Here is a 24,081-nt window from a genome sequence, read left to right as displayed (position 1 = left end):
TGCATTCATATGGTTAAAAATTATTAATTATATATAAAATCAAACGGTCAAACCATACGGTTTAACTGTTTAAATTGGATAAACTTAATATGGGTCATCTACTAGTTTAACATCTTGCTCGACTATCTCAACATTGTTTTTTACACATACATAACATGATATAGTTAGTAGTATCCTATTAATCAAAAAATAATAAATTTATAATTTCATTATTATTTGATTCTAAAATAAGATTAGTATAAAAATAAATATTATTTAACTTTAAAATAGCTACCAACAATATGTTATGATTTATATTATTATTATTATTTTAATATTGCTATAGTAACATTATATTTTAATATTGTATAGGTAATCATATTCCTTTTATTTTTAAATAAATCACATGTCATGAGGGCTTGAGAGATTGACACATGTCATGAGGGAGTTCTTGAGAGATTGACACATGTCATTGAGAGATTGACACATGTCATGAAGACCTTTAGTTTTGATGAGAGGTTGACACATGTCATGAGGGCTTGAGAGATCGACACATGTCATGAGGGAATTTTTTTTTATTATATAGGTAATAGACATCACTACTTTATTCATTAAATACACCACTTCAACAATATTACCCATGAAAACTATTTTAAATGAAACTAGCAGATATGACTGACATGATTGAATTGAAAACTGGCTGATATGACTGATTTTTACTAATACAATTACATGACTAGTATAAATGTTATATCGTAGCAATATTAAGACCGATTCCCCTGTTTACCAGTTAAACCAGTCGATACGAACCAGTTTGGATACCAGTGATATAAATTACTCTATTCCTAACAAAAGGATTTCTTCAACATTATTATCTTTTTTATCAAAACATTCTTTCAAAAAGATTCAATAAGGATTGATATAACATTTTATATCATGATTGAGCACAAGAGAAAATGCATGACTATACAATACAATATATCTGATATCACCCACACTATTGTCTTTCAGAGCTTGCACAAGTAAGTTTTTATAACAAACACATTTTAAAAATGTTTTTTAAATTGATTTTTAAAAATACTTTATTAAATAATAATTTTTAAAATGATTTTTTCCTTCAAAAAAATGTTTTAGTTCAAATTATAAAAAAGATTGAATATCCATCCATCAAGTCGATTAAAATGAATATATGGATGAAATGAATGAATTAAAATTCATAAATAATGATGAATTGAATAGTCTAAAAATATGATTTTATTAATTTATATGGATTAGTGGATCCATTATGATCCAAATCCATCTAATTGCCAGATAATCAAAACTAGAAAGTCGTTAAGAAAAATTGCTAATTGAATCTAAAGATACCATAGCTTGGAAAAGCTCTAGCCTCTAGCTATCACCCTGTTTCACTGGTCTAAGATATATTAACCTATTGAGAAAGTTGTTATTGTCTTCAACTGCAATTTTCATATGAATGAAGAAGATATTCTAGGAATTATAAGAGAATTCGAAGAAATTGTAAGAAGAAATGAAGAATTCTTTTCGGAAGAAGAAGAAGATTCACTGATTTTTATTGAAGTTCAGAGAAAGAATACAAGAAGGAGAAGTAGAAGAATTCTCAAAAATCTGATTCATTCAAAACAATTACCTTTTATTTAAAACTAACTAACTAACTGTCAACTAACAAGTTTCTAAAAAAGGAAAGTTTTCAGTTAGCCAAAGTAAATGGTACATATCAAATTTCTTCTGGGTAGAAAGGGAGAAGATAGAAGAAGGTGCCGGTGACATTCAAAATTGAGCAAGTTAGTTTTAAAGAACCATAGCATTAAATAATTAAAATAATTTGTAAAATACGAATGATACAAATATTGGCATGTAGTTAAGTATATGAAAACGCATAGATCATGCATGTAGTAGTGTCCTTATTCCTAATGGAATAATAAATGGAGCTGGTATAATCATTTCTAGAAAGCAATTACAAAGTAAGCTTATGGTTTCTATAGCATTTTCTAAGGGAGAAAAAAGCTTAGCAAAGAATAAAATTGTCACAAAAGCTGTTGGACTCCATTTACTTACCTACCCCCGCTTTACTTACCTATCTTCTCACATGCAATGCTAAACGCATCCATTCCTTTATGTTCATAATGTATTCACAAATGTCACTAGGAAAATAAAAGGATGCACAATAGCAGTACTGTTATGATCTAAAAAGTGCAGTAAAATATTACAGCAATTTTCCTGGGGCTAGCAACAAATGTTTCACCACTTTACCAATGAAAATTCTTGTTCCACTGAGAATAGTGATTTTGAGGATCAACTCCAGGGAAACCTTGCAGGTTTGCCTTTTCCAATGGTAAGAATGAAGAGCTTTTTGACGACTGTTGCCCAGGCCTGGACTCCACCCCTATATCCGGGTAAAATGAGATATCACTTTGAGAAAAGCTGGAAGATCCGAAATGTGGCAGCGTTGAGACACCATCCCCCCGGTCATGACAGTTAGCAGGTTCAGGGAAACATCCTTCAAATACATTTTCATCTACTGGTATTGCACCTGTAAGAGTCTTAAATGCAAAATCTAGGCATGAGTCTGACCATGAATCCATAAGCGAAGCACAGAACTGTGGTTCAGTATTATCACGGTTTTTAGTTTCATGTATTGGTGTGCTTATATTTCTAGAATGACGCACAAGTTGTGTTATGGTTCCAGCTTCAGTATGTAGAGGTTGTCGACCGAAATATCTTGTCAAATTGCCTTCATCATTATAGGACTCTCTAGTTGTAAATGTAGGATCATTTTCACAAGTTGTGGACCTGGTTCTTAACTCAGGTTGCCCAGGGAACTGCATTGAAGGCTGGCTGACCATATTAAGCTCTTTCTTGCTTTGGGATTGGTTTGAGTTATCATGAGCTTGTTCACTGATGCTCACCACCACATTCTCAAGCAATCTCTTATTTGACAGGTTATTAGTATTAGGAGTCCTACCGCACAAAACGTCTGCGGGAACATCAACTGGCAAAGCACCTGTGAGAGTCTTGAAAGCAAATTCTAGGCATGGATCTGACCAAGTGTCCCCAAACATTAAGGGGAGCTGTAGTTCTGATATCTCATCACAAATACTTTCAGCTTCAACCTTCTGCAATTGTTCGTACGGAACAGTTTGGGCACCTAATGACTTCTCACTCTTGTTTGATGATTCTCCTAGACCTTCTGTTTTCAACCTGTCACATGCATGAGGGGTAGGCTTGGTTTCTTCCCCAGCATCAAGAGGGTCAGATGCTCCATTAGTTAAAGTTGCAGTTACAGTTGCAATTGGTTCTTCCTTAAACGATTTTCTAGAGACATATTCAACAGCTTTTTCAGAGGGCTGTACCTCAGGTTCAAGGCCAGCAAGTCGCTTTGATAGCCGCATAGGCACTGTCAGCTCTTTCTTGTTCTTGAATTTATTTGATGGTATCTGTGGCTTTCTGTCCCTGCTTCCTGTAACATTATCAAATGATTTTTTTTGAGTATCACTTCCAAGGGTTGCAGTGGGTCCATTATCAACTGAATCCTCAGCCGGTAACACACTCATGAGGGTATTAGTTGCAAATTCCAAACCTTCCCTTCTTCCTTTGACCTTGTCAAATGGAGTTTTTGGACTATCAGTTTCAAGACTGGTAGTAGGTCCATTATTAACTAAATCCTTATCTTGTAGCACACCCATGAGGTTATTAATTGTAGATTCCAAGCTTGGGTCAGACCAAGAGTAGTGGGACGCAAATGATAGCTCAGGTTCCGATTTCTCATGATTCTTTTCTTCATCTTCAACTATCTCCAGATGACCATCTTTACTAGGTGGAGCTTTATGAGATTTTCTTCTTTTATTTACTGACTCTACTTTTATTGCTGCATGATCAGCAAACTCTGCAGCTTGCCCAACCTCACTTTTCAGAAATCCTGCATTGACCTCATCCATAGACATTTTGCTTTTATTTTTGGGAGCTTTATCACAGGATATGGAGTTTCTCATCAGCTCATACTCAATTCCAGCTAGTCGCTTTGAAGCCCGGCAAGGAATGTGGTGCACTCTTTTATTGCTGGATTTGTTTGAGTTAGTACGAATTTCTGGCTTACTGTCTTCTGCATTATCTGTTTCTAGCAGATGTTGTTGCTCTTTGAAAATTGATTGGTCTTCAGAAAGATCGTAGCCTGTGTTTATTACCTCTTGTATTTTATGCACATTCTCAATTTTTGGGACACCGCCGAAATGTTGACATGATGTATTTTCCATATCAGCATCTAGATTGGTTCTACCTTTCCTTAAGCTTCTCTTAGGAACTTGAGTCTGTTCCTTGATCACATTGTTGGCCAACTTGACAGGTTCGGTCCCAGAAAGTCGTGGTGAAAACTGGTGATGCACATTGAGCTCCGTTTTGGATAAGCTACCGGGATTGTTATCATTAGCATTCTCCATCACATTGACAACATGCTCCTTCTCTTGTACATAATCTGTAGAAATTAAGTTCAGCTCCGGCATATAGCACATTTTATGATTCTATTAAGGATTCAATTTTTAAAGAGTGCTGAGCTACCTGGATTAGATATTTTCTCCATTTCCGGACAAATTGCAGCTCCATCCTCAAGTGAATGCATCTTCACAACAAATTCACCTGTGGGAACAGCAGCAACCATAACTCCGGATGGTGCCTTCACATCTTGCCCTTTTCTTGAGCTGTTAGCATCTGACAATTCTAAGTTGCTTTTATCAATTATTTCTTTGGATGCAATAAGAACTTTGAAATAGATGGGTTTTAAATGTAAATGGCATATTCTTCATTTTTCTGAGTTGGATGAACTTGTAGAACAATTCATTAACCATTCCTAACATATTCATTTATGAATTCTTACCAACGAAAAGCTGTTTTTTGGGTGCAAACTGCTTCAATTTCTGTCCTTTGGCAACTGATGATGGCTACAGATTGAACAAAATTGAAACAAAAAATATAACATTATTCTCAGCTTGATTGATCACATGCAAATATAAAATTAAGCATGCTTGGATTTTAGACAACTAATGAAAATGGAATTTTTAAGAGAATATTATGCAAGTAGTAAGACCTTAACAAAGAAAATAAATCATCACTTAATATTACAGACACATAGTCACCATTAAAAAATAGATTCTTAATATGATTGAATTTTTGCAGAAAGTCTCCTAACTGATATGACTGGAGAATCCCATGTTTCGTTTATCTTATAACCTTTAGGAGTTGTCTAATGATTTATTGTCAAAAAAGAAACTACAGTAGGATAGTACTCATATTGATTAGCAAAACAAAACTTACAGTTGATTTGTCTTTATCTTCAATTTCTCTTCTACTTGGTCTATGTGCACATGTACGTATATCTCCAGACTCAAGATAGCGCAGTACATCCTTCTTAGAATGGAACACATATCCACTGAGTGGATCTGTATATAACTGTTGGAAGTACGACACAGTAATAATTTATAAGCATCAGACCTTTAGAAAACTGAAAATGCAGCAAATTACACAATAAACCACACCAGAGATTATTTGCAACCCCCTCCCCCTCCAAATGGGAAAAGACAATATAATTTTGTTTTATTTACAAAAAAATATCCATTGACTTGAAGCAGAGAGTAATGCTACATTTTTATTTTTGATAAACGAAATTTATTTACAGAAAAAAAGAGAGAGATACAAGTATAAAACACTGGAGGAGGACAAGTATACAAGGTTGGAGGAGAATGTAATACTACATAAATGTCCTTTCTTTTATAAAAAAATAGCTCCTTTTGGACGGAGATAAACAGCAAAGAACGAACCCCTAACAAACATCACATCAAATTTCGTACCAGATCTTTCTTGATGCGATTTCTGGTCTTCCTAAGTTTCGTTTCTTTTATCCACCCAGGTGGTAAACCCTCCACAGTGGACTTCTCAACCACAACCTAAAACACACCAAATATGCAGTCATTCCCCCATTATAAGAGTAACAACTTCATCACTGGTGCCAAATTCTTTCGTTCTTTAATCTATATAACATTTCTTCATTATGGTTGTATTTTCAGGTCAATTTCATGCCATGGTCCTCCATGCACAACAAATAGAGTAAGCAAAAGTGCAAAACTCCTACCATCAAAATACCAGTTTGATTTTTTTGTCTTAAGTGTGTGGTTTTGGTTTTATGTCACAAAAACAGTTCCAGTCATGAAAGTTAACAGTCAGAATTGTCACGAGACAGTCTAAGGCATCCAGATAGAAAAATATTCTGTCAAAATGATTTTCATAAATAAAAAATAAAAAATAAAAAATAAAATAAAATTGGAAAAATAAAGATACAAACATTGTTTGGAGAATGTGTGTTAGTGCATTTCTTCTCCTTCTCGGAAGTGCAGTTGTTGTCCTCCTTCTCCTTTTCAACCACTACCTAAAACACCAAAACTATGAAAATTAAGCATTGGTTTGTAGAAAGATAGCTCAAAACTTCCAATTATAGTTGATGCATAAATAGAGACTCACTCAGTCATCAATATCATTAAATCCTTATAATTATTATAATTGTAAACTCTCTACTCCCTTTCTTTGTAAAAAAGCACATGCATTAAAAGTCACGAACAGCACATGGACAAAATAGACAAGAGTCGCAAAACATGCAAAATTTATGCAACCTAAGTGACAGACTGACTAGGCCTTAAAAGTCTTACAATGCATTGTGTCCAACAAAAGACACGTGATCAAAATTGGTGAGTAGATGTACAGTGAAACAAGCACATAAAAGTTAGGCAGTTGGCTGATACAGTATCCCCCCATATTTAAAGAACAATTCTTTCATTGCCACATTCTTTCAAGGTGTAATCTATATCTTAGAGCACTAGCATGATGAACCAACCAGGTAACCAAATGCTTTGCCCCGCATTGAAGGCCATAACTTTTATTCAGTGTAGTTGTATTTTCAGGTTAATTTTCATCTCATGGTCCTCTATGCACAACACATAGAGTAAAGAAATCTCCTACCATTAAATTCTAGTGATTTTGGTTTTGCATGTTACAGCAGTTCTAATTATGAAAATTATCAGTCGGGCATGTCAAGAGGCAGTTTAGGGATGATGATATGAAAAAAATTCTGTCAAAAAGATTAAGTCCATTAATAGCAAAAACAAATAGAGAAATAAAGATACAAACATCGTTTGGGGTATGTAATATAGTGCATCTATTCTCCTTCTTGGAAGTGCAGCTGTTGTCTTCCTCCTCCTCCTTCTCATTCTCAATGGCATACTAAAACACAACAAAACTGTGAAAATTAAAATATTGTTTTAGAGAAAGATAACTCATGACTTCCGATTATATTCAGTGGACTAAATACAAGCTCATCCAGCAATCAATATCATCAAACCTATTACATACAATTGTAAACTTTCTGCTCCTTTTCTTTGTAAAAGTACTCACATTAAAAGGCACCTACAGCACACATCCCAAGTAAACAAGAAACACAACAAAATGCAAAAAATTATGCAACCTAAGTGACAAAGACTAACTAGGACTTAAAAGTCTTACAACGCATTGTGTCCAACAAAAGAAAGATGACACAAATTGGTAAGTGATATTTACAGTGAACCAAGCACATAAAAGTGAGGCCATGTGCTGATTATATCAATCCTCCATTTAAAAGAATGGCTCTTTCATTAATCGTTATTGTGTGGCACATTCTTTCATGATTTAATCTATATAACTTTTCTTCATTATGGTTGTATTTTCAAGTCAATTTTCATGCCATGGTCCTCTATGTTCAACAAATAGAGTAAACAAAACTCCCACCATTAAATTCTAACGTGATTTTGGTTTTCTATTTCACAAACACTTCTAATTATAAAAATTACCAATCAGGCATGTCAAGAGTCAGTTTAAGGGATATTGATAAGAAAAAGAGTCTGTCAAAATGATTAAGTTCATAAATAACAAAAAAAAGAAACTTAGAGAAGTAGAGATACAAACATTTCTTGGAGAATGTGAGTTAGTGTACTTCTTCCCCTTCTTGAAGGTGCAGCTGTTGTCCTTTATATTTTCAAGATATCGCAATACCTCAGGTTTGGAGTAAAACTTGTATCCCTTCAACGGATCAGTGTAACACTACAACAAGGAAACAGTTCTATAGTGAGTGATAAAATATTGCAAGTAATTTTACATTATTCTGTAAACAACAATTATTAGAGGATAACAGAATAAGCACACAGAACAAAGTGCAACACTGTAATTGGAATTTTTTATTTTTTATCAGAGGTTTTTTTCCTTTTTAAAGGGGAGGTGGAAGATCACAGCTGCCCGGGTTTGAACCTATCCGTTCATGCTTAATGTCCCACAACTCTGGCAATTGAGCTGACTCTTGGGGGTACTGTATTTGGAATTGATGTGCCTGAAAATTCATAGTTCAACAATAGGGAAAGAGAGAGAAAAATACCACCAAGAAGGAGTGCAGCTTTTCCAATGAACCAAACCATTGCAAATAATTTGAATATGGTATCAAAAGATATGCCCCAAACACAGCATACAATTTAGGACGATTTTCACTGCACAGACATATTTTGGGAGAACATACAGTTGCATGTACCATATGTTGAAGTCATGGATGCTAATTAAGAAACAGTTTTCAGATTCCAAAGTACAAGTTTCTGCTACAGATAATAGTACATAAAACTTATTCAAGATTCAAGGCCAGAAACCTGAGAGCGATGCAAGTTATAAACTTATGATGTCAACCATACATTAGTGGCAATGGTTACCTCCTGACTAACACAGCAAGGTGGAATTTCAGGAACAATGAAACTTTACTAAAGAAAAAAACAGATGATCTAACTAAAGTTGGCAATGGTTTAAATTTACAACAGCAGTATCCAATCAATTAAGATAATCTATCTACAACCTTATATACAGATCCCCTGTTTGCACCACTTTTTCGAATTCTGACATCCACATCCCACCCATCAGGCAACCATTCAGGATGTTCATTTGCTTTCGCTACAATCTGAAATTGTCATACATCAACATGCAATCAGTGATGAAGGCTTAGATAAATAAGCAAAGATAAAATCCAAACAAAAATCCTGCTTAAAATTTATACTCACCTGTTGTTTAGAATTGCAATTTGTGTTACAGTTGATCGGTGTAATGGTTTCTTCAGATTTCTCGGTGTCATTTTTTTCCATTTTCCAGAGGTGCTTGTGTTTTAGGAGAGAAAGCTTCTACTATGTTGAAAATTTGTGACAGCTGACAAAGCTCAAAGCTTCCTTGTTTCCATTATTCCGAAATTTATTCTTTCTGCCGTAAAACAAGCATTGTGACTTCACCAGGAAACATGATGATCAACACACATACTAGGAACTATTACTATACCCCAATAAGTTGGGTTTTCCCTATCCACAGTAGCACCTCCTGAAACATGAAAAATACCCATCATCGGTCGATAAAAAAAACATAGGAAATGAAGATTGGAATATGCATTTGAACATGGTTATACGAATATGATAGAAATTCAAGAGATGCTTCTTAACAAGTTAACCAGACAAACGTCAAAACAGACAGAAATTTCCTAGTAAATTAAAAGGTTGTTTAAAAATAAAACATCACAAGTCATGAATTATCATAATATTTAGCTCTTGGTTGATAAACACAAAGGAAAGATATAAAAAAAGAAGACAAAATAATCTAGACACGATAATTAACGGTTACAAATATTGATATGAAATCATAAACTAATAATATTCATACAACAAAACTACAAAACTAACTTAAACATTTCGTTTCCCAAGCAAATTACTAACAGATATAAACAATATAAAACAGTGATAACAAATAATAATAATATGCAACGATGATGATGAACAGTAACATACAAGTATTGATATGAAACGATAAAAAGTGATTGTAAAAGAATAAAAACGAGGTAAATAGTAAAAAAAATCTAAGAATCCCTAAATCAGGTTGCAGATGATAAGGTATAGTTATTAGTTACCTTGAAGTTCAATGATTGAAAGCTTTCTTCTACGACCACCGTAATTTTCAGTTACGCGATTCAACATATAATTGGTGTATGAATTTCAAGATAGATCCAGTGCTCTTCTGACTATGAGAGCTGAAAAATTGTTGAGAGAGAGAGAGAAGGTTGGAAAATTAGTTGAAATGGTTTTAGATTTGATGTTCAATGTTACTGGCGTGTCTATTGAATATAAATATTTAGTCCAACCATACAAGTTTTTTTACACACAGTGGACCATCAAATTCATGTTTGTTAATCATACTCTTAATACACAATAACGCTGAATTAAATCTTAATCATATAACAAAAATTACATCTAGAAATCATACATATTAAATTTTCATACTATTTTTTGAGAATGACATTTGTTAGATGAGAAAGATACTCACACAACTTAATAAATATTAATTTTTTACATATATATTTGCTTATAAAAAACTAATTAATATAAATAGAGTGTAATAGACTAATATCTATACACAATGAATACAAAAATTTATAAATATAATATATCATTATTTATATTATTTTTTGAAAAGTTGATGATTATTAAAGATAAATGATAAATAATGTATTACCATTTTTTTTCTCATACAAATATTATACCCTGAAACTTGAATATATTTCTTTTTACCTAGCATATACTTATACTTAAATAGGTGATATTGCAGGCTGAGAAAACATTTTATTTTATCTTAGATGTGAATGGTAGTCTACGAATGAAGCTGAGAATCCACGTGTTTGTATTGAATGAAGATGGAATATTGAAAGGAGATGTGAAGACATTTGGTTAGACACTAGATCATTTGTCCCAATTCTTATCTTCTTTAATAAAAAATGGACACTTAATTAATAATAAATTTAAAAAATATAAATTAATATTTTTATATTATTTGAAAAATGATTATTGATTAAAGACATGAAAATATAATGATTTTAAGAGAGATGATCCTATTGCCATGCTTACACACACTTACTTTACTTAGTTACTAGTACTACTATAGAGTTAGGTCAGTTATATTTTCCCTCACGCCTTCTCTTTTGTCTTCCACATCGTAATTAAAAGTTAATGAATGCCTAACAAGACAACACTAGTACTCAGCTCATGTTATTAGGTATATAGTCTTCTCATGTTATCTTAATCTTATTTTAATATATTTGTTTGTAAGTTTAGTTTTAGAAAAAAATAAAAAAAATAAAAAATTTATAAGTTATGAATTGATAGTAAAATTTTATATTTTTCTTCATTCCCCCTTCAAAACTCTATTATCAAATTGACTCTAAGTGTCCGAGGATAAAGGTAAGATGTACATTCATAAATTAAATTAAGTTCATTGAATTATAAAGGAATAAATTCAATATTAATCCATGCAAATTTATTCCTTGAAGTTTATTTTCTTTAATATTTTCTACCTTTAAACATAATGTTATCAACGATCAAATTATATGAACATTTAGTCTTAGTTTTTAGATAATATTTTTAATATGCATGTATATATAACAAATGAAAGGTAAGTGATAAATATAAATAACTTGATTATTATAAAACAAATAATTTGATTTATTGTAAGAAAATGTTATCATAATCTATTTGTTGCTTGTACAATTCATTTTTGTGTTGAATATCACCTTTTTGGTTTTCCTTTTTAATCATTATCTTATCTTGAGGGCAGTGATTAAAGAAGTAAATAAAATAACTATGTATAGTAAATGATGCGTTAAATATTAGGAGACAGCCAAATTTTGGTTTTCTATTCATTAAGCAATGTTCTCATATTACACTTGAAAATCTTTTATAATTAATGATTTCCTAATTTATGTATAGTACCCAAAATAAAAAAAAAAGGAATTGGAAGGAAAAGCTCCGAATCCAATTCAATAACGGAGGTGCAGCAAAGTCAGATTATTTATTGATGGTGAGTTTTCCACTCTCTCCCTTTCCTCATTGTAATATCCACTCTTCATCTTTCCAACTTTCTTTCATTTCCTTACTACTTGTGATACATGCAAATGCCATGTTAGTCAACACAATATTTTGAATCAAAACCTTAAGATAATAGTTTTGTGAGTATTTTTTACTTATAAACTTTTTCACACATCCTCTAATATCTAGTTCATATTTGAATATGCTCAGCTGAAATATTATCCTAATTTTCCCTTTCCCCCTCTTTAATTAATTAATAATGCAAATACATGTTATAATACTTGTTCTCTACAAGTTATAATACTTCATGTACCTAGCATAAAAGTGATTGTAGGATTTGGCTAATCTAATGTGAAGGGTTTTATTAACGAGTGTGTGAAGAATGGAAACTCATGGTGAAGATGATGCTTGAAAGCTTGCAACAAGATTGATGCACAAATGGATGAATATAACTCTTTGAATTAATTGAACTATCAACAATGAATTGGTTTTTTCTGTATATTGAAAACAGAAGGAGAAGACTAGAAGAATGAGATTGCAACTAAGAGGAGGTGAATTAGTCGACTTAAAATTATGACCATTTTTCTGCAAAATCAAGAGTTAATGTGCAACAAAAAATATATGCAGAAAATTAACAAGTAAAAAAATGAAAGAGATAAGGGAGAAGAGAATACAAAAAGATTTTTATACTGGTTCACCTTCTTGTCCACCGAAAGCTACATCCAGTACTCTTGCAACACAAAAGATTTTTCCACTAAAGATTATGAGTTGCAATTACAATATTTCACCCCGAGAACTCTCTCAATAACCACATGACAATCAATATCAATGTGTTTTGTTCTCTCATGGAAAACGGAGTTGTCAGCTATATGTAATGCATAATTGTTGTCACAAAATAGATAGAGTAGTCATTGAGCTTCACAAGCAGCCATGGGAAGGGCTCTATACTCAGCTTCTGAAAATGATCTGGATACAGTGTTCCGTTTCTTGTTTTTTCAAGAGATTAAAACATTTCCTAAGAAGAAACACCAACCAATTATTCACCTTCTTGTGTCTATGCATTTGGTCCAATTAGAATTTGAGTACCCTTGTATCACTATTGAGTTATTTGCTGGGAAGAAAATTCCTTGTCCATAGGATGCTTTCAAATATTTGAGGATTCTAGTGGCAGCTTTATAATGCAGATCAAGTGGACAAGCTAAGAATTGGCTTAGATAGCCAACTGCAAATGATATCTCTGGTCGAGTATGGGTGACGTATAATAGTTTTCCCATTAGTCTTCTGTAGGATGTGATGTCTTGAAGGGGATTTCTTGATTGAGAGTGAAGAGTGGTGTTGTACTCTATGGGTGTAGAGGATGGTTTGGCACCAAGGAATCCATTTTCCGCTAGGAGATCCAAGGTGTATTTTCTCTAGTACAAAGTGATGCCTTGGCTAGATCTTGCTACTTCCATTCCTAGAAAGAACTTTAAGTCACCAAGGTTCTTAATGTTGAATCTATCATGAAGGATGGTCTTTGTGTCAACTAATTCCTTCAAGTCATTTCATGTTAAGATTAAGTCATCCACATGAACCAATATAGCAGTGAATCTAGTGTTAGTGTTCTTAATAAACAAAGAGTGACCAGAAAATGATTTGATATACCCAATTTTTAGGAGAGTGTTGGTGAGCTTGTCATGCCATTGTCTGCTAGCCTGCTTCAATCCATATATTGATTTTTGTAACTTGCATACAAGGTTCTGATGTGTAACAGGGAGACCCGATGGGGCTTTCATGTATATCTCCTTTAGATCGCAATGGAGGAAGGTTGTGTTGATGTCTAGTTGGTGCAAGTGCCAATTGTAAATGACTGTTAAGCATAACAATACTCTTATTGATGTCATCTTGACCACTGGACTGAAGGTGTCCATGTAATCTACACCTTCAGTTTGATTGAAGCCTTCGGTAACAAGTTTGCCTTTGTATCTCTCAAAAGTGTCATCAACATTATGTTTAATTTTGAAGATCCATTTGCAACGTATTGCCCTCTTATTATCAGGTAATGTAGTCATGGTCTAGGTATGATTTCTGTCTAGGGCCCTTAATTTAGTTTGGATGGCTTCTCTCCAGCAAGGTAGTTTGATTGCTTCAAAATAATTTTTGGGAACTTAGTTAATGGTAATGGATAGAGAAAAATGTATGTGTTTGGATTATAGGTTGCCATAGTCAATGGTGTCACTGAGAGGATACTTGGGTTAATAGATGATGTAGTTTGAGGCATCAAGTTAGAATGGTAGTCCTTTAGATAAGTTGGTGGTCCTCTAATTCTATGGGATTGCCTAGTTGGTTGATAATCATTTGAGTGTTATGTTGCAGAGGTATCTTGCTCAGTCTGAGGTTGGTTGGGATGAGGGTTAGTATAATCATTGCTAAGGTGTTCTTTTGTTTCAGATGAGATATAGGAAAATATGTCATTTTGGCTAGTAGGCATTATAGGATTTTTATTATGTTCTATCGAGGTACTTGGTTGAAAAAAGGCAATATGTGTTCATAAAATGCAACGTTTCTTGATATGAATACCTCATTAGTTTTAGCATCAAGAAGAACATACCCTTTTGTACCATGCTTAAATCCTAAGAAAATACATCTCATAGACCTAGGTCAAGTTTCTCCTTGTGTCCAACCAAAGTAGATGTATAACAAAGACTACCAAAAACTTTCAAGTTAGGTATATCAGGCAAAGTTTCATGCAGTTGCTCAAAAGGAGACTTATTAGCTAAGAACATGGTTGGTTGTCTATTAATCAAGTGTATAGCATAGATAACAGCATAGTTCCAAAAGCAAGCAGACATATTAGATTGAAAAAATAAAGATCTAGTAACACAATGGATGTGTTGGTATTTTCTTTCTACTATATCATTTTGTTGAGGTGTCTTAACACATGTAGTTTGGTGTTCTACTCCTTTTTCTAGAAAAAAATTCTTCATTATGAATTCTCTACCATTATCAGTCCTAATGGTTTTAATCTTGGACTTAAATTGAGTCTCAACATAAGCAACAAAGCCTTTGATCAAGGGGATAACTTCATCCTTTTGTCTCATAAAAAAAATCCAGGTAAATCTGGTTTTATCGTCCACAATTGTGAGAAAATATTTGTGGCCAAATGTGGATGGTGTGGAGATAGACCTTCATATGTCTACATGAATAAATTCAAATGCAACAATGGATTTAGTAAAGCTAGAAGAGAAAGACAGTCTTTTTTGTTATGCCAAATGACAGACCTCACAAGGGCTTTGAGTTTTATTGCATTTAATGAAAGGAAAAGTGGTTTGCATGATCTGCATTTTCTTGTGAGATGGGTGACCTAATCTACAATGCCACAAATTACAATCATTGTAATAAGTGTAAAGGTTTTCGTTGTGAAATTTAGTATAATTCTTGTTGTGTTCATTTAGCATATACAATCTTCTCATTAGCTCAACTGCACCAATCATATTCAAGGAGTGTTGGTCCTGAATTTGGAAATGATTGATTGAGAAAATTAATGTGCAAGTTAAGGAGGTGGTCAGTTTAGAAACATAAATTAAATTGAAATTGAACATAGGCACAAATAGCACATCAGTCAAGTAAAGAGAACCAAAAAAGACTATTGTGCCTGAGTAATGGGCAATCACATGATTACCATTAGGCAGTGTGATTGAGAGAGGTTTGATCCTCTTATAGTTTTGGTATATAGAAGGAGCGCAAGAGACATGATCTTTTGTTCTTGTTTCAAGAATCCATTTGATGGACTTGTGTATGTGCAAAGGTTTGAATTTACCTGAGTTGTTTTGGTCTAGAACAAGGACAAAATTTGATGCTGAACTGATTTGGTTTGTGCTGTGAATGGACTGACTCATTGATTTCTAAATCAAGCTTCTCAAGGCATCATGTTGGGCTGGTGTGAAAGCATATGTTGGATCCATTTGGTCTTCTTTGTATCATATCTTGATGGTATCATTTTGGTCTCCAACTTGTCATATGTTCCTGAATAACAATTGATGTTGTTTCCACTGGTTGAGTAGCTTGGGGGGAATCCATGCTTCTTGTAGTAAGTGTCTATGGTATGTCTCGTTCTTTGACAGAAGGTGCAAGTGTAGGATTTTCAAACAATATTTGCCTTTCTTGTTGGATCAATATTGAGAATACATTGTTAATAGCAGGCAGATGTTGCATCAACATTATTTGCAATCTGACTGAAGAGTATTGATCATTCAAGCCTCTTGGAAAGCAAATCACATATTCATTCTCTCTATAGTTCTTCATGATGGGGATTAGAGCATAATGACACTTTACTTCACACTCACAGGGCATAATAGGCATGTAGTTGTCTAGTTGTTGCCATAATGGCTTCATTTGGTAAAGAACTTGTCAATAGATGCACCACCTTGCTTGGCTGAATGCATTTCTCCAATCAGTTCTTAAATTATGAAAATATCCCCTTGGTGATACCTTTCCTTTAGGTCATCCCATATCTCTTTTGTACTGTTCATCCATATGACACTTTAAACTATAAATGACTGAATGGATTGAGTTAGCCACGAAACTACTAAGTTGTTACATCTGTTCTAAATAGCATACATTTGATCGTGAGGTAGTGGCAAAGAAAACAAACTAGATCATGTCCTCGAAATCTACCTTGTTTTTTAGGTAGGATTGAGTTGGTGGTAGGTGAAATTGTAACAAAGTTCCCTTTTTCAATCAGTTCCAAGACCCCGAGCCCTAAATCATATTTAAATTTACTTTCCCATGTAGTTTTATCTTTGTAGTTTCTTATCATATCACTCTAAAAAATAGCATGTACTTGTTAATTAAGACAATGCGAACTAATTTACTTCATTAGTGGTTATGCATAACTCATAAGTCGCATTTTTTTAAAATTGCCCCGAAATATAAATAACTTTATAATATTTAACAAGTTTTAAATAATATATCAAATATATCTCTTTATAATTACATTCTATGTTTATTACTCCCTATATATTCAAATATAAGTATTTCATTTCCTTCAGTGAAAGGAGATTTAATTTTAAAATATTAATATAATTTATACTAATATATAAAGCCAAAACATATTATAACTATTTATATTGTGTGATTTTCACTTGTCTATTTTGCCATTAAAATTAACTATTATTTACAAAAAATGAGGGTTAAAAAGTATATTACTCACACTTTGTGAGAGAAGTTAAAGGAACTAAAAATATTAAACCATTGGTGCATTTTTTTAACGACACTTTTTTCGTAATATTACAATTTAATTTCATATTTTTTTCAATATCAAAAAATAAGAATGCAGATCAATAACCGCATTTTCTTTAAATACCTAGTTTTTAATAAATGTGAGAATTAAAGTATTTATAGGATTTATAAGAGAGTTAATTAATTGTACAGAAGGGATATGTAAGAAGGTTAGAAGGGATATGTGAGAAGGTTAATGCAATAAGAATAAGAGTTAATTACATTGACACCCCTGAGTTTTAGTAAAATTATATAAATTACCCCTCACTTTTTTACACCTACACAAACCTCTTCTAGTTTTTTATATTTTAATTACACTGACCACCTCTGCATGAAAAATAAGTGTAATTTTTTAAACAAAAAATGTAATAAATACAATTAAGTTAAACAAAACATGGTATATTGTGAGGAAAATCCAGATAATATACAAATTAAAGTATTTTATTATTTTTGGTTACAAAATGCATCAACAATTCTAAAAAGTTATTGTTTAAATCGCTCTTATACTATATTGTAACGAACCAAAAATAATAAAGAGGTATCGACTCATATATTATTTGGACTTGTCTCCCCAATATATCATGTTTTGTTTAACTTAATTGCATTTATCACATTTTTTGTTCACAAAATTACACCTATTTCTTCTCATGCAGGGGTGGTCAGTGTAATGAAAGTATAAAAATGAGGGGTTTGTATAGGTGTAAAAAAATGAGGAGTGATTTTGTAATTTTATTAAAACTCAGGGGTGTCAGTATAATTTACTCTATGAGTAAAAGAGGAGGGTGAGAAGAGCACATATTCTATCCCATTATTTATAGTACTCCATGTGTCATTTACTTATGATCAGTTATAAAAAAGTATATTTAACTTAAAATTTAATTATTAAGTATTTTCCTTGACAAATTACAAATTCTTGATGTTGTGGACTTCTTAAGAGTTGGGATTTGCGAAGCCTAATGTAAGGCGCCAAATTAAGCGTGATATTTAAAGTGGATTGGTATTGGTTTTCCTGGTCCACTCATTTTTTTGATGTCCAAAACTTACTAATCAGTATATTAATATATCTTCTCTGTGCTCCTTTATTGCAAGTCCCATAGAAACCAAAGAAATGAGTTTTGCGATGCAATGCTCAAGCTACTCCTATTCTACTTCGCTCCTTCATTCTCATCCAATTCGCCCAACCCTTCTATCTTTTCACGGTAACTTCAATTCTCAACTCCCATCATCAATTAAATATTACAACACTGTTTTTGTCTAATTTATTTATTTTACAGCAAATTACCACTCTAAGAGATTCAATACTGCACCAAGGAATCATAGGGTAATAATTTCTGCTGCTTTTGATGACCGAAGCTCCGACCTCGATTCTGAGATTAAAAGGTCATCCTCATTCATCATTATTACTCCTAACAAATTAAAAAACTCAAAATGGTCTTAGTCGAATTAGTCCTTTTACTATTTTGTATGACCACTGATAGAGACTATTTTGACTTACATTCATAATGATTATTAGTTTGAATTTGTATTTTTCGACTGGAGGAAATTTTCAAGGACTAAAATGAATACTCATTCTTATTATTATTATTATATTATTACTATTATTATATATATGTCTGTCTTTTGGCTTCTACATTATGAAACACTTGAATTGAGAAGGACTAAATAATCATAGTTATTAGTCTCTCATTTACTCTATGTATCCGTGTACCGAATTCATCATCCTACATACCGGTTTCGTCATAAAGAAAGTCTCATAAAATTAATGTAAAAAGTGACAAACCACGTACTATACGGTAGCACGTACCAAGTAACTACGTAAATAATACATGCTCTCTGGTTATAATTATGATTGTTGTTTTAATTTCATGCAGAAGAAAAGTTGTGGAACATGTTTGCCTTGTGAAAGCAAAAGAGGACTTATCTGAAGAGGAAGAGAATGACATGCTAGATTATTTGTACACTACCCAATATCAAATGGGTGGTGTTGTTGCTACTTCACTAGGTATCTAACTTACTGCCTTTACTGCATAACTAGGTCTAGATACATATGCTGCACACAAATTACTTTCATTTGTCGTGTAATCGTGTCATACCGATGCTTCCTAGCTGTCAAGTCATCGTGAGCACCAAGTCTATAAGGTTACCGTAGCAAATCCCCTGCATTGCCCATGCACCACTTTAGTTATCTAGCATTTTCATTTTTATATGATGACCTTGTTGCTCCTGTAGGGCGTGTTTCTGGTCCAAATCCTGAGCACTATACGCATGCTATATATATGCGGTTCCAGGGGAAGGAAAACCTTGAAAAGTTCTATGAGAATCCTTTTTACTTGAAAGTTCTCAAGGAGCATGTAATGACTTACTGCCATGTATGCACCAACAAGTAAACACCGATTCTCTGTTCCTTTACTTTTCTAATTGTTGAGTGTAACCTTAGGGAGAACATTTTAACTTAGCCCTCAAGTGATTTCTGTCTCAGGGATTAATTAATGTGGATTACGAATCTGAGGTGGAAGATGACATGCTTTCTATATTTCGAAAAGGAGAGGTTAGATTGTTAGAAGTAACTTGTTTTCATCTTACGGATCTATAGATGTGCTGTTCATTTAGCATTGATGTCCTAATTGATATTTGACTGCAACCTACTTACCCACGAGCCTCAGATTCTATGTCTACTATAAAAAGGGCAGACAAAATTGAGTGAGAAATAGACATAAATTCATCTAGGTTCTGGGAATTAGTTTCTATGTACTCTAGATTCATCAACCTCTTTTCCTCCTGTCTCTTTCTGTATGCCCTGTTTCTTATTCTTAGATGTAGGATCATGTTACTTATTGTTCTGTCAGTAAAAAGAATCAACTTTTAACCACTTAGATGCAGGATCATGTTATTTATTTTCTATTTGAACTGTTTTTTCTATGTATTAAGCGGTAACGTGAGTAGCGTGTGACTTCTCAATGTTTCTAAACCCTGCAGTTTCTCCTGTTGTTGTTCCACTTCAATTTATCCTACTTCTCTCCCAAAACTCTATTATTTGGTTTCTGCCTATCATCTTCTGATGCATCATTCTAACAATAAATTTCTGGGGGTGGTTCAAATGAATGTCATGACAGGAGTTCAACTATGGAGTGGAGTTTGTGCTTCTGATATCATTTAATGAGGGTGCGTTGGATAACCTAGTGGAACATGCATTGGATTCTTTGGCATCATTGGTCTTGGGGTTTCCTTCTTTGATAGTCCAATTTACTCAAGGTATGTTTCCAGTTCTACCAACACCTTTTAGTTGTTGCCTTGTTATTTAAATTTTTAACTTGGTTTGTTGGCTCATCATTGGTTCAATTTTCTTTGAAAAGATTTGATCAAGAAATCCTTTTCACTGCATTGATTTTGTTAATGTATTATTACTGTTTGATTGCCAGGTTTGAATTTTAGCCCAAGCTCTAAGGAGTATACTCATGGAGTAGTAATACGGTTTCGATCAGGTGGTCTCAAATTCTCAATATCACGGTCTTTAGACCCTGTAATACCTGATTTTCTTGCCCTTGGTTATGTTGACTGGTATAATGCATAATGGCATGTTTTGCAGTTGAGGCATTCGAGATATTTATAGTCAGCAAAGAGTACAAAGATGTAAGGAACCTATTTTATTGTCCTTACACATTTAGATAACTAAACTTGGGTCATAAATTTCTATACATATTTTGGTCTAAACTCTAAAGTGGAACTGTTTTCTGACTCGAATGATTATGTATCACCAAATTTTGGTCATAACTTTCTGTACACCCTGTAACAGAACTTTTTATACAACTTCACCTTTGTGCCACATTTGAATGGGAGGTGATTCTAAATGTTTCTATTTTCAACAAACAGTGTAATTTAGAATTTTGGTTATCATGCTGTCATTTCTCGTGGTAAATGATGAACTTCTAATTTGATTACTGACACTGTAATTTTTACTTGAAAGCTTTTATTTTGATATATATATTTTTTACTTTGTGTGTGTCTGTTTGTGTAAATATAAACTTAATTTCCTTGAGTTAAATTATATATTCCAAAATTGAACCAATACCAATATTTGTTCCTATACCACGAGGATAACAAGCAGACGAGAAACTAAATTTTATTTTGATTTGGAAAACAGGTATGGCTGTATAAGTTCCAGCCTATTGTCCGGAAATCATTATCTGTTCATTTCTCTGTTGATCCTGTGGGAACTAAGATCATGTAGTGAGGATTATTTATGGTAAGTTTTTACTCTACTTAGTAGGCATATATCGTAATGAGTTACATATTTCTCATAATTTGTCAAATGATTGTAGGTTTTTAACAAGACACGCAGCTTGGTTTCTCTTTTTTAGGATCAAGGATGGAGGTTACTTCCTGCTTTAATTTACCTTTTTTTCTATGAACTATGAATCTAATATAAGTTTCCACTTCTTTCTGCAATATTCTGAAACTTAAATGCCTTAGGAAAGTTTATGTTGCTTATTTGTATACATGTATCATTGTATACGTGTATGTTCTATATGCTCAATATATATAATATTTGGACATACTATCTTATATTGCTTTAGTTAGGTGTTGCCATGTTATTGTTTTGAGTGCTATTTTAGTTATTTTACAAGGACTGTCTTTTAGCTATTGACTAAACTTAATAAAGTGTTCCTTTTTTGCAATAGACTACAAATCTATCTTTAACCTTGTTAAATTCTTATTACCTATAATTTTTTAATATTAACTTACCTGCAACTGAGTGAAGAATTAATGGAAAACCACCAGAAAGTGTTGATAAAATATATAACTTCATGAAAGATGATCATGTTTAGAAATTTTCAATTTTTTTTTCATACACAATTACCTTATCATGTTCCTTCCTTGTCCATATCTTAAGAAAAGATTCTTTTTGTGTACTTCTATCTAGAAGTTATTCAGATAGCTAACTAGGGCATTACACATATCATAGCATAGCCTTTTAAAGATGGTTGACTTTTGACAAATTAAAAGAACAAACTTCAATTATTAAGAAAATGTTTGCATATTTCATTATAGTACACCATTGAATCAAGTAAAGCTTCAGTATCTTTGGAAGAAAAGCATGAGTCTCCCAAATTGGTATCTATACTACATCTTTTATGAAAAACTAAAATATTTTACACAAGATGCCTTCAAAAACTTGCATGACTTGATAAACAATAGATTGCTAGATAGCTGATCAATTATGGAGTGGGTTTGGACCCCCTGGAACACCTCTTAGAGAAACTCCATAAATTGGTTGAACCTGATCTGTGTTTGGTCCTTGTTCTGTCTTTGTGTAGAAATGCTTTGAGATAGAGAACTTTTGAAAACTGCTGCTTCTTTCTGTTTTCTTGATTTCTTTACTCATCCATCTACTGGCCTCACAGCAACTTGAAAGCTGGCTAATTATGAGTATAATCATAAAGATCAGAAATAAGAGCCTTGAATTCTGAACTTCCATGAGTGTAGTTTTGTGAAAGATAGAAGATTCTAACCAATGCACTAACAAAGAGAAGGGTCTGAGTTTAGTTTATTCCCTTGTGCAGGAGGGCTTATTGTCCTTTAATATGAGGTCAGGGAAACTGTAACGTGCAGTCAAAACTAAGTTTATTTTAATGAAATGGCCAAACTACCCATTTGATTATATAATTGGACTTGTACTTAGACCATTGACTAAATTAGATGGGAAAATAGACTGAGGATTAAGAAATTGTCCTTGTTTTGGCACCAGTTCCAAGTATTAAGATATTCTGTTTCTATTCATCTTGTGGAATTTCACTCTGATGATTCAAATAGCTTTGAGAATAGATTGGAGAATACAATTACTAATGGTTCAAAATTGAGTCTAATATAAACTCCCCATTTTAACATTATGGGTTTTGTTAAACCCAACCACAAGTGCTGAGGAAAATGAGTTACAAAGGTAAGTTTGTATTAGGAAACTGATTCCACTACTTATCCTTATTCTCAATTCTAAAGGGTGGAGGTTAAATAAATAGTTTTTACCCAAGGAAGTAAGAGTCATCTTTCCTCCTTGTAGTTGTGGTGGAGGGGTGAACATGTTGTGTCTCAAAATGTGTATCACTGGTTGTGATTAGTCAGAAAAATATTTAATTATTAAATTTTTAACTTAAAGGTAAATATTTTCAACTAATTACAAGTTGTGACACATGAAGTAGCACACTTTGTGAGATAGCATATGTGCTCCCGCCCGCGGTGGAGTGCCACATAAAATACAGCTTGGGAGAGGGTTAGGCCATTGATTTTTTATTTTATTTTATAAACTGAGTCTATTATGAAGCTCATTTAGATGTTTGATAATTTAATTATGTGATAGTTATAGTCAGGACTTGAGTGTGGTTTCACATATACGATGTCCCCGGATCAGAATTATGAGTGGTACTGGTTCATATTTTGAGTCAGATTTGGTCTTTCATCATGTGTTCTAGCCTATTAATTAATCATAATCTGGTGTGCCAATTTCTGATGCCTTGGACAGGTTTCCTTAACCTCATGCTTAATAAACGCTGAAGTCATGTGTAGTATTATTACTAGATACAAATACAGCTTAATGACCGTCCTTGCTCCTGAGTTAATTCATTGTCTATGAGCACTAGTTAAGGAAACCAAGATAGAAACTGTGTTAGAAAATATTGTATTTAGATATAAAAGGCGGCCCAGTGCATGAGATTTTCACCGAGTGAGTTTCGAGGTGCAAAAAGTTGTTTCCATGATTTGAATATATGACCTTTACGTCAAAATAAAAATAGAAAATAAAACGTGGTTCACAGGGTAATGGTTGTGTTTCTATAGTTACTTTTTAACGTTTGTCTTTAGCACACTTGTTAGTTTGAACCATTATGAATTG

At 33.0% G+C, this 24,081-nt stretch overlaps 2 protein-coding genes across 4 annotated transcripts; one reads left to right on the top strand and one right to left on the bottom strand.

Annotated features, from left to right (window-relative positions):
• On the bottom strand, positions 1,903-10,194 carry LOC109349968 (methyl-CpG-binding domain-containing protein 13-like). Of its 3 annotated transcripts, none has more exons than XM_019591053.1 (11): positions 9,992-10,194; positions 9,105-9,411; positions 8,903-9,004; positions 7,978-8,112; positions 7,168-7,260; positions 6,329-6,412; positions 5,838-5,933; positions 5,305-5,439; positions 4,867-4,931; positions 4,552-4,739; positions 1,903-4,468 (listed from the first exon to the last, which is right to left on the bottom strand). In XM_019591053.1, exons 2-11 carry the CDS (start codon positions 9,183-9,185, stop codon positions 2,247-2,249), a joined length of 3,201 nt encoding a protein of 1,066 aa, XP_019446598.1. In that variant the 5' UTR covers positions 9,186-9,411; positions 9,992-10,194; the 3' UTR covers positions 1,903-2,246. The 3 variants fall into 3 exon arrangements, with proteins under 3 accessions (XP_019446598.1, XP_019446599.1, XP_019446600.1); XM_019591054.1 differs by having other exon boundaries at positions 4,552-4,710; positions 4,868-4,931; positions 7,168-7,258; ... (1 more) ...; positions 8,903-9,008; positions 9,106-9,411; XM_019591055.1 differs by having other exon boundaries at positions 4,552-4,701; positions 4,868-4,931; positions 7,168-7,258; ... (1 more) ...; positions 8,903-9,008; positions 9,106-9,411.
• LOC109349969 lies at positions 18,255-21,759 on the top strand. The gene is made up of 10 exons (XM_019591056.1): positions 18,255-18,397; positions 18,473-18,578; positions 19,070-19,200; positions 19,428-19,567; positions 19,678-19,746; positions 20,312-20,450; positions 20,618-20,680; positions 20,785-20,828; positions 21,340-21,442; positions 21,520-21,759. Exons 1-9 carry the CDS (start codon positions 18,307-18,309, stop codon positions 21,424-21,426), a joined length of 870 nt encoding a protein of 289 aa, XP_019446601.1. The 5' UTR covers positions 18,255-18,306; the 3' UTR covers positions 21,427-21,442; positions 21,520-21,759.

This window comes from Lupinus angustifolius, chromosome LG06 (genome assembly GCF_001865875.1).
Source record: "Lupinus angustifolius cultivar Tanjil chromosome LG06, LupAngTanjil_v1.0, whole genome shotgun sequence".
Lineage (NCBI taxonomy): Eukaryota > Viridiplantae > Streptophyta > Magnoliopsida > Fabales > Fabaceae > Lupinus > Lupinus angustifolius.
The sequence above is the reverse complement of the archived record's forward strand: the minus strand, read 5'-3'. Positions and strand labels throughout refer to the sequence as shown.

Bases quoted from the DNA above. Each gene is read 5' to 3' on its own strand.
- LOC109349968 (XM_019591053.1), bottom strand. From the start codon at position 9,185: ATGGAAAAAAATGACACCGAGAAATCTGAAGAAACCATTACACCGATC. The intron at 5,934-6,328 runs GTTTGTATCTTT...GGTGTGTTTTAG, and splicing joins ACACACATTCTCCAAACAAT to GTTGTGGTTGAGAAGTCCAC. The intron at 5,440-5,837 runs GTACGAAATTTG...TACTTCCAACAG, and splicing joins ATCGCATCAAGAAAGATCTG to TTATATACAGATCCACTCAG.
- LOC109349969 (XM_019591056.1), top strand. From the start codon at position 18,307: ATGAGTTTTGCGATGCAATGCTCAAGCTACTCCTATTCTACTTCGCTC. The intron at 18,398-18,472 runs GTAACTTCAATT...TTTATTTTACAG, and splicing joins AACCCTTCTATCTTTTCACG to CAAATTACCACTCTAAGAGA. The intron at 20,829-21,339 runs GTAAGGAACCTA...TTTGGAAAACAG, and splicing joins TCAGCAAAGAGTACAAAGAT to GTATGGCTGTATAAGTTCCA.